Raw genomic sequence first — 10,555 nt, 5'->3', positions numbered from 1 at the left:
AGAGGAGAATGGAGGAGAAGGGATTGCCGCGTGGCCATCCCCCCTGGGGGGTGATTTCTCGCTGTCTTTCTCTGTGTCTCTCTCTGTCTGGCGAGCGCACGCGCCCTATTGCAAAAACCTCTCCAAAAAAAAAGATGTCCAGTTCTACTACTTCCTCTCTGTAATTCCTTTTACTACTAAAATTGTATTAAACAAGTCTCCAGTTTGGTAACTTATAGTGTTGGTTTATCCATCCTCCATAATATTGACATTCTAGATGCTTGTCTTGCCTTTGTTTCCCCTAAATAACACTTTATCTCTCTAACATGTTTAAGTGTAAGACTTGGGAAAATTGATATTACAATATACTATTTCACTTTTTTAAAAAATAATTCTTCATTTTATTTATTTGTTTTCTTTTTAAAATTTGACAAGAGAGAGAAAGTGAGAAAACAAGCTGCCAGGTTTGGGATTCAAACCATAGTTGGCCATGTGGGAGTCCAGCACCTTAACCATCATGCCACTTGCAGGCCCCAGTATCTCAGTTCTTTCATGTTCCTTATCTCCCAATACTGAATAGAAAATAAATGTGCAAGCTTTTTCTTCCTATGTTTCTCAGTCCCAGCTGTTTTCTGGCATCACTTGCAGGTAGACTTTATGATGCTTTTCTTGGGCACAGCAGTGAAGAAGCATGAATGACAATAGTAGAAAGTAAAAACGATTAGTTGTTAAAGACTCTGACAGTGTGGAATGTGTGCTTGGTTTTATCAGGCTGAAATTGAGAGTGGTAAAAAGAAGGGAACATGTACCTTCTTAATCCCTTCTCAATAACTTTTGCAAAAATTGTATGTACTTTAAAAGGTAGGAAACATTCTAATCTTAAGCATTATAATTCTTTTTTTGTGTGTATGTGAGGTTTTTGTGCTATAGGGTGTGTGTACTCGCCAGAAAGAGATAGAGAGATAGAAAGTGAGAAATCACCCCCCAGAGGGGATGACCATGCCACAATCCCTTTTCCTCCATTCTTCTCTTGGGATCTTGGCCATGCATGCACATGCGCCGCCCTGCGTGAGTTTAAGCCACCGGGTCTGGGACTCGAACCGCAGTCGACTACATGGGTGTCCAGCAACACAGCCATTACGCCTACTGCTGGTCCCAAAGTATTATAATTCTTATAATAAGAGTTTATTTTACCACTCTCTTCCTAGTAAAACCACTTTAGGTGGAGCACAGAGAATTTTTAAGCAGTGAATCTGTTCTGTATGATACTATAATGCCATAAGGTAAATACATAAGGTGAATTTCATTCTCTGAAATTTGTCAAAACCCACTGGATGTACAGCACCAAGAATAGACTCTTATGTTAATATGGACTTCAGGTGATTGTGATGTGTCAGTGTAGGTTCACTGATTATAACAAATGTACCATCTTGATGCAGGATGCTAATAGTGGGTGTGGCTATTTTAGGGGCGGGGATGGGGACATATGGAAACTGTATTTTCCACTCAATTTTACTGTAAACCTAAAACTGCTTTTTAAGAAATTTTTATTTATTATTATTATTATTATTTACAATTTGCTGTAGGGTATGTATGGTCACCAGATAGGGAGGAGAGAGGGAAAATGAGAAAGCAAGCTGCCAGGTCCAGGACTCAAACCATGGTTGGCCTTGTGGGTGTCCAACATCTTAACCATCACACCACCTGCTGGCCCCTTAATACTGCTTTTAAAAGTCTACTTTTAGGGGCCAGCAGAGGACATGGTGGTTAAAGGTGCTAGATTCCCACATGGCCGACCACAGTTTGAGTCCTGGACCTGGTAGCTTGCTTTCTCACTTTCCCTTTCTCTATCTGTGTGCCTCTCTCTGGTCAAATTAAAAATATAATAATAACAAATGGAATTAAATAAATAACTTTTAAAAAATTTATTCATTCACTTATTTCAAGTTGACCAGAGAGAGGCACACAGATAGAGAAAGGGAAAGTGAGAAAGCAAGCTACCAGGTCCAGGACTCAAACTGTGGTCAGCCATGTGGGAATGTCCAGCACCTTAACCACCACGCCACCTGCTGGCTCCCAATAAATAACTTTGAAAAAGTCTATTTTTAAAAATGCTCTAAATTGAGACTAATAAAACTAAATCAAGATCCAAATTTTATTTTTTACATATAATTTTACTTTTTTATATAATAATTTAATAAGCTCTTTTTAAAAGGGAATTATTTGTTTCATTTATTAGTATGATTACTATTATTTCACATTGCTCACCAGAGAGAAAGCAAGCTACCAGGTCCAGGATTTGAACCATGGTTGGCCATTTGGGACCTCAACCACCATACCACCTGCTGGCCCCTTAATAGGCTCTTAAAATGCTCTAAACAGAAAGCTTCTGATAATCAATTTCAGTAAATAATTATTTGTAAATAATATGTATCTATTATTTTGTGTAACTGGTATTTCTAAAGAACTTGGAAATCATTCTCAGATAAAATATTATTTTATTGGGACCAGCAGTTGGCATAATCGCTATGTTGCTGGACTCCCATGTAGTCGACCGCGATTCAAGTTCCGGACTTGGTGGCTTAAACTCATGTAGGGTGTGTGTGCGTGCGTTTGTGCCCAAGATCCTGAGGAGAATGGAAGAGAAGGGATTGCGGCGTGGCCATCCCCCCAGGGAGTGATTTCTCACTTTCTGTCTCTGTCTCTCTCTGTCTTTCTGGTGAGCGTACGCACTCTATAGCAAAAACCTCTCAAAAAATATTATTTTACAGCTTTTTTATACTAATTTAGTCACCTTTGAAAAAATAATGAAAAAAACAAACATTAGCTTCACTTTGGAAAACTACAACATATCAAGTACATGATTCTAAACTAACAAAATTTTACAGTATTTCATATTTTAATTATTTTTATGTGGCCATTCATCCTATGTGCTGATATATTCCTTTGTGTTTTATTGGAAAAGTTTTTACCCCTCCTCTGAAGAAAGGAGAAGACCCTTTCCGAACAGATGACCTGCCTGAAAACCTAGGCTATCACCTCAGAATGAAGGATGGTGTAGTTTACATTTATCCTAATGAAGAAGCAGTCAGCAAAGATGAGCCCAAGCCCCTTCCCTACCCTAATCTGGACACCTTCTTAGATGATATGAATTTTTTACTTGCTTTAATTGCCCAAGGACCTGTGTAAGTATTTGATGAGCCCTAAACATCAGTTACTACTAATATTGATAGTAAGGATAAATATCTATTAAATGCCAACTTTTTAAAAACATTTTGTACATTATTTCTTTTATTCCTCAAAACTGCTCTATGAGGGACCAGCAGTTAGCATAATGGCTAGGTGGCTGAACTCCCATGTAGTCGACCACGGTTCGAGTCCCGGACCCAGTGGCTTAAACTCATGCCGGGCACGTATGCGTGCGTGCCCAAGATCCCGAGGGGAATGGAAGAGAAGGGATTGAAGCGTGGCCATACCCCCTGGGGCGTGATTTCTCGCTTTCTGTCTCTCTCTCTCTGTCTTTCTGGCGAGCACATGCGCCCTGTAGCAAATAAAAAATCTCAAAACCAAAAACAAAACTGCTTTATGAGGTAATTACTTGTATAATTCCAGTTCTATGAACTGAGACTTTGACAAGTTAAGTAACATAGTTGGCTAAACTAGCATTGACGCTCAAATCTGCTGACTCCAAAGCCAGGGTCCTTAGCTTTGAATGACACTGTCTCTACTGATTTTTAAACTGCTTTTCCAAGTCTCCCAACGTTCCTGTGTCTATCTTTGATGTAATCGTAGTCCTGGGGCTCAATAGTTTTCAGTGAGATGAAGAGTACACTGAAAGGTTTGTCTCAATACTTGTTTTCCAAGGGTGATAAAGATCCTGATGTTTTTGAAATTGTGATCATTTTCCTTAACTGTCTGGAATATTTTGGAATTATGTACATCTATTTTTTTCACAGTAAGACTTACACCCACCGCCGCCTGAAGTTCCTCTCCTCCAAGTTCCAGGTCCATCAGATGCTCAACGAGATGGATGAGTTAAAGGAGCTGAAGAACAACCCCCACCGAGACTTTTATAACTGCAGGAAGGTAATCATTTTAGCTACTCAGAGGAAACTTCTGGACAACCAGTGTATCTGTTACTTTTTCTTGAGAAGGGCAAGAAAAAATCCTTTTTTCTGATTAATCTAAAAGTTCTTTAGATTCAGTGGGAACAGGTTAAAATGCCATTTTTAGGAGCCAACAGGTGGCATGGTGGTTAAGACGCTGGATTCTCACATGGCCAACTCCTGGTAGAGTCCTGTATCTGAGGCTTGCTTTCTCACTTTCCCTGTCTCTTTCTTTCTCTGTCTCTTGCTGGTGAGTGCACATGCCCGATAACACATTTTAAAAAATAATAAAAATAAATAAATGCTATTTATATTATTCTTCCTATAAAAAAGGTTACCATATTTTTGGTAATAAAAATAATTATCAAAAAAATTACAAAAGTAAATAAAACTTCAGTAACTACTATTCTAGGATTTGGAAGATCTTCCTTCTAGTCCTTTTTCTTCCACTTTTTAACTATAAAACTTTGAAAGATGTGATTAAAGATTTTTTTTTTAGGGGGTCAGCAGGTAGCATAGCGCTTGAGGTGTTGGACTCCCACTTGGCCGACTGCTGTTCAAATCCTGGACCTGGCAACTTGAAACTTATGCCAGGCATGTGTACATGTGTGCCCAAAATCCTCAGAGGAAAATGGAGGAGAAGAGATTTAGGCATGGGCATTCTCCCTGGGGGCTGATTTCTCACTTTTTCTCTCTCTGTCTCTCTGGCAAGTGCATGTACCCTATAGCAAAAATCTCTTAAGAAAAAGAAAAAGATTTTTTAGTTTTGATGTCCTCATTTGTAAAATTGGGAAGTATATCTGCCCAGTCCAACCTCACATGAAGACTGTAAATACCAAATGATTGCAAGGAAGTGGGAATAGGAAATATGAGCAGAAATTCAGCCCAAATCCTGGCTTAGCTGCCTGTATAACTTTGGGCAGAATACTTAATCTGGAAAAGCTCCAGTTTATAAAATTGCCATTATAAAAATATCTACCTTCTATATGTCTTCACCAGGCCTTAGCATAATGTCAATCCTTTATCCCTTGGCACTGAAAGCTGTGGTAGCTACTTCACTTCTCATTGTGTTTCAGTAGGGAAGAATGGTCCCTGAGAATGTTGTAGGGATCAAATGTAGAAATAAGTCAGACATACAGATGCACAAGGAAACAACTTCGTTATTGTATCCAGCCTGACCTTTCACATCCCTGCATGGGCACATATAGGCTCTTCATTGCTGGGCCACCTCAGCCAGCTACCAGCTCATACCCCCATTATTTACTTCTTTCTCCCAACACAGTGGGATTTGCAAGCCCCATAGGCTCTAACAGAGTAGCGTGACTAAAGCTGATTGATGGTTTTTCTTTCTTTAATGTACATGCAGGTGGACACCCATATCCATGCAGCTGCTTGCATGAACCAGAAACATCTGTTACGGTTTATTAAAAAATCTTATCAAGTTGATGCTGACAGAGTGGTCTACAGCACCAAAGAGAAGACTCTAACCCTAAAGGAACTTTTTGCTAAGTTAAAAATGCATCCCTATGACCTGACTGTTGATTCCCTGGATGTTCATGCTGTAGGTTGAAAACATGTTAGTTTCATGCTAATACTCAGAACCCCATTTGTGTTTCTCCTATATGTCCTCCTTCTCGGAGCCCTCTTAACCAGCTGTTGAAAGCACCACAGACAATTCTGAGGTTCACGCACTGGCAATTGTCCCATATTCTACTCTCAGAATCCCTTTCTCCGTTCTACCCCGTTGCACCACTTTCAAGCTCTCTGTCTAGGAATGATACATTTACATTGGAATGATATATATGTACTCCCTTTTCCTGATTCAGGGGCGTCAGACCTTCCAACGTTTTGATAAATTCAATGATAAATACAATCCTGTAGGAGCGAGTGAGCTACGAGACCTCTACTTGAAGACAGATAATTATATTAATGGGGAATATTTTGCCACTATCATCAAGGTGAGAAAGAACCAACCAGATCTATGGTACCCAGCATAGTTCTTGAGGAAAGGAAGGGAGAGAAGGCGGGAGGATGGAAAAAAGAAAGAGTGGGGGGTGGGGGGAGGAAGGAAGGAAGAGGGCTATTTCTGGGGCCAAGCTCTACAGAAAAGAATATAAGAATTTCTTCTTTTCTTTCTTTCTTTCTTCCTTCCTTTTTTTTTTTTTTTTTTTTTTTTTTCATTTTTTTTTTTTAGTTTACGATTGACTACAGTTTTTGCCTTAGGGCGTGTATGCTCACTGGACACACACACATGCACACACACACACACACACACACAGACGGAGGCAGTGAGAGGGAAAGTGAGGAGAAATCTCCCCCATGGGGATGGCATGCCACAATCCCTTCTCCTCCATTCTCCTTTTGGGATCACAGGTACACACACATGTGCCTGGCATGAGTGTCAAGCTAGTGGATGCGGGACTTGAATTGTAGTTAGCCATGTGGGAGTCCAGTGATGTAACTGCTACACCATCTGCTGGCCCAAGAATTTCTCCTGAAACATCCACTCTAAGTATTTTAAGACCAGTATTTATAGCTAGAGAATTTAAGCGTGTGGTTTTGGAATTAAGGACCTGGCTTTTTCAAGCTTTGGGCGTTGTAAATTCAGGAAGAGTTAGGATGGGAATCTACTGTCATCCTCATGGAGCCAGTGCATTACGAAGCAAAGACTAGCACGTGGAGTTGAGAGATGTGTGCTTTGGGAAGTAGGGGGAATATGAAAAGGTGCGTTTCTTCTGTAGGTGCCTTGGATAGCTTGAGGTCCTTAGTCTGGCTTTTTCACTGTCTAATCTCCACTACATTCTGTGTGTCTTTTTTCCTCTCTGGATCCTCCTCATTTCTCAGTTCCCTTAGATTTTAGCCTTTGATGTTTCCTTCCTACTTCCTTTCATATTTCCTCAGTTCTTCATAGTATGCCTCTCTTCCTCGGCCCTACAGTTTTAGAATCCTGAGGGACTTGTGGGAATTCCTGCCTGCGGACTCCTCTCTTGGTTTTGCAGGAAGTAGGTGCAGATCTGGTGGAAGCCAAGTACCAGCATGCTGAGCCCCGCCTGTCCATCTATGGCCGCAGTCCAGAGGAGTGGAGCAAACTCTCCACCTGGTTCGTCCGCAACCGCATCCACTGCCCCAACATGACATGGATGATCCAGGTCCCCAGAATCTAGTATGTACTTGCCCACCAGAAACCCTGCAGCCTGCCCTTACTCCACCTGCCTCATTTCACCCATGTGAACAAGACATGTGCAGCTTATTTGGACAGGAATCAGCTTTATTAAAGCAGCACTTGGGACTGGGTCTCACGTGCTGCTTTCTCCCCACCTGGATATGGACAGGAGTTAGATTATTTCAGCTCAGTTTTCTTTTTCTCTTTTCTTTCTTTATCTTTCTTTTGTTTGTTTGTTAGGTAAAGGGCAATGTGTTTACTGGAGAGAGGCAGAGAGAAAAAAGGAGAGAGAAGAGGGAGAGAGGGGAAGTGTGAAACTATGTCCTGGTGGAGGTGGTCATGCTGCAATCCCTTCTCCATTCTCCTCTCAGGATTTTTTGGGCATGCACACACATGTGCCCAGCATGATTTTCAAGCCACTGGGTCTAGGACTCAAATCCTGCCAGTGGCCATGTAGGATCCAGCTGCTTTAACCACCATAGCACCTATTGGATCTCAGTTCCGTTTTCTAAGCAGAAAGTATTAATTTTTTTTTTTTTGAGAAGTTTTTCGCTATAGGGCGCATGCGCTTGCCAGAAAGACAGAGAGAGACAGAGAAATCACCCCTCAAGAGGGATGGCCACACCACAATCCCTTCTCCTCTGTTCTCCTCTTGGGATCTTGGGCACATACACACATGCGTCCTGTGTGAATTTAAGCCACCAGGTCCGGTACTCAAACCACAGTTGGCTACGTGGGAGTCCGGTGACATAGCCATTATGCCAACTGCTGGTCCCGAGCAGAAGGTATTATCTTTCTGTTTTTTAAAACACAGGGCTTTATGAAGATCACAAATAACTTATCGAGACTGACTAAGAAGCAGCTAGAATAGAACTAAGTACATTTTAGATCACATTTTCTTTCTCCCGTTCTTCTGTGTTTAGCAAATTCCTTCCCACATTCATCTGTCCTGGCATGTAACTCTTGTATAAGAACCTTTCCTACTATCTGCCGATTATCTCGCCTGCAAGTGCTCAAGTTCTCCATAACCCATCTGTATTTATCATGGTATTGCTGAGGAAGTCTGCCCCCTTTCCTACCTTCTGCTCTCACTGGTTGCCTTCAGGGATGGCCTGCCTCTCAGTTTGCTTGACATAATTGATATCTGATCTAACTTGAGTGTTTATATATTCTCTGGCCACCTGCCTCTGTATTCTGTATGCCTTGTGGCAATATATGAGTTTGATCCTGTCTCTTTAACCAGAAATGTAAATTTCTGACTGTGGAAGTACTTCTTGTCTAATACCAGTAAGGCAGAGAGGTAGTTAAGAGTATGGATTATGGGGACCAGCAGTTAATGTAAAGGCTATGTCGCTGGACTCCCATGTAATCGACCGCGGTTCGAGTCCCAGACCCAGTGGCTTAAAACTCACACCGGGTGCATGTGCGTGCGTGCCCAAGATCCTGAGAGGAGAATGGAGAAGAAGGGATTGCAGCGTGGCCATCCTCCCTGGGGGGTGATTTCTTGCTTTCTGTCTCTCTGTCTCTGTCTGTCTGTCTGGCAAGCACATGTGCCCTATAGCAAAAACCTCTCCAAAAAAAAAAAAAAAAGAGTATGGACTGTGGAGTCTAGCAGTTTGTGTGGTGATTAGTGCTGGACACCCACATGGCCAACCACAGTTCCAGTCTCAGGCCTGGTGGCGTGCTTTCCCACTTTCTCTCTCTCTCTGTCTCTCTTTGTGAGTGTGCCTGCACTGTGGCAAGTTTAAAATAATAATAATAACAATATTAAATAATTTTTTTAAGTTAAAAAAAAAAGAGTATAGATTCTGGACCCAGACCAGTGGTGCTTGAATAATGGCTCTCTCACTTACTAGCTATGTGACCTTGGCAAGTTATATCCAGTCCCTGGGCCTTCATTTTATTATCTCTAAAACAGAGTAATAATAGCACCTAATTAATTGTTCTGAGGATTAAATTAGCTAATATTTCTGGTCACTTAGAAGAGTGGTTGGCATATATTAAGTGCTGTATGAAAGATTGTTAAATTGCCCCACTACAGCAGATCCGGGGTTTTTGATAACCATTTCATACGCACCATCTTGTATACCACACACTTTTATAAATGACGTAAGTGATGACGTAAAGGCTAGCTTCCTCACTCTACCTGGATTTAGCTGGAAGGCTCAGTTTTCTTACCACAGAGGATTTGTAGGAGAGATGAGGGGCACGTGGTCTAGGAAGAAATTTATACTTCCTATGCCTAGCCAGGACTGCATCCGTCTTTATGGGAAACCAAGAAGAGTGTAAGAGAATGGACCTAGGCTGAATATACTATTCTTTTTCTTTTTCAATTTTTGCCACACGACATGTGTGCTTGCCAGAGAGGCAGAGAGAGAGAGAGAGACAGAGAGAAATCACCTGTGGTTTCATTGCAATCCTTTCTCCTCCATTCTCCTTGGCATTTTGGCCATGCATGTACACATGCCTGGTGTGTTTTTAAGCTGCGGGTCTGGGATTCAAACCATGGAGGCAGCCATGTGGGATCCAGTGCCTTAACCACCACAAGTCTTTTTCTGTACATGATATTTGGTCTTCTAGTTCCTTCATACTAGAGCTATCAGTCCCCAGAAATCTTACTTTCATCCTAAATTTTCTTTATTCTTGCCTCTAGTGATGTGTTCCGAACGAAGAATTTCCTTCCACATTTTGGAAAGATGCTGGAGAACGTTTTCATGCCAGTGTTTGAGGCCACTATCAATCCCCAGGCTCACCCAGACCTCAGTGTCTTCCTCAAGCATGTAAGCATGATCCATCCCCTAAACCCTCAGACTGCTGCTGATAATCCAGTCCTCCTACCTGGCCATGCCTGGTTCCTGGTGCTTTTTCCTTTACCTTTGGTCCTTGCCTTTGGTGCTGCAAGTTGGCTTGAAGGCTAGGGTCCTGTAGTTGGACTGATCCCATTACATGGCTCATTTTCCTGACAGATCACTGGCTTTGACAGTGTGGACGATGAGTCTAAGCACAGTGGCCACATGTTCTCTTCCAAGAGTCCCAAACCCCAGGAGTGGACAATGGAAAAGAATCCATCTTACACCTACTATACCTACTACATGTATGCGAACATCCTGGTGCTCAACAGTCTGAGGAAGTAAGGAGAGAACTGGAGTGGGTGGGGACAGGGTCTCCCGACACAGCTCTTTCCTCACACACTGGACCTGAGGCAGTCAAGGGCTTCTGGGCACTTGGGGATGTTTCCAATTGGCCCTTGCCTTGTTCTTTTTTTTTTTTTTTTTTTTTTTTTAGTGGTTTTTTTTGTTGGGGGTGT

At 41.8% G+C, this 10,555-nt stretch overlaps 1 protein-coding gene across 1 annotated transcript in view; it reads left to right on the top strand.

Moving 5' to 3' along the window:
* The window catches only part of AMPD1 (adenosine monophosphate deaminase 1), a 31,009-nt gene that overhangs the window by 16,886 nt on the left and 3,568 nt on the right, over positions 1-10,555 (top strand). The window contains 7 exon segments of the mRNA XM_006149640.1: positions 2,945-3,164; positions 3,936-4,065; positions 5,452-5,646; positions 5,912-6,043; positions 7,085-7,248; positions 9,902-10,028; positions 10,215-10,378. Of these exon segments, the coding sequence (XP_006149702.1) occupies positions 2,945-3,164; positions 3,936-4,065; positions 5,452-5,646; positions 5,912-6,043; positions 7,085-7,248; positions 9,902-10,028; positions 10,215-10,378 (1,132 nt within the window).

The sequence above is a fragment of the Tupaia chinensis genome, unplaced genomic scaffold, assembly GCF_000334495.1.
Source record: "Tupaia chinensis unplaced genomic scaffold, TupChi_1.0 Scaffold000270_2, whole genome shotgun sequence".
Classification (NCBI taxonomy): Eukaryota; Metazoa; Chordata; class Mammalia; order Scandentia; family Tupaiidae; genus Tupaia; species Tupaia belangeri.
The sequence above is the reverse complement of the archived record's forward strand: the minus strand, read 5'-3'. Positions and strand labels throughout refer to the sequence as shown.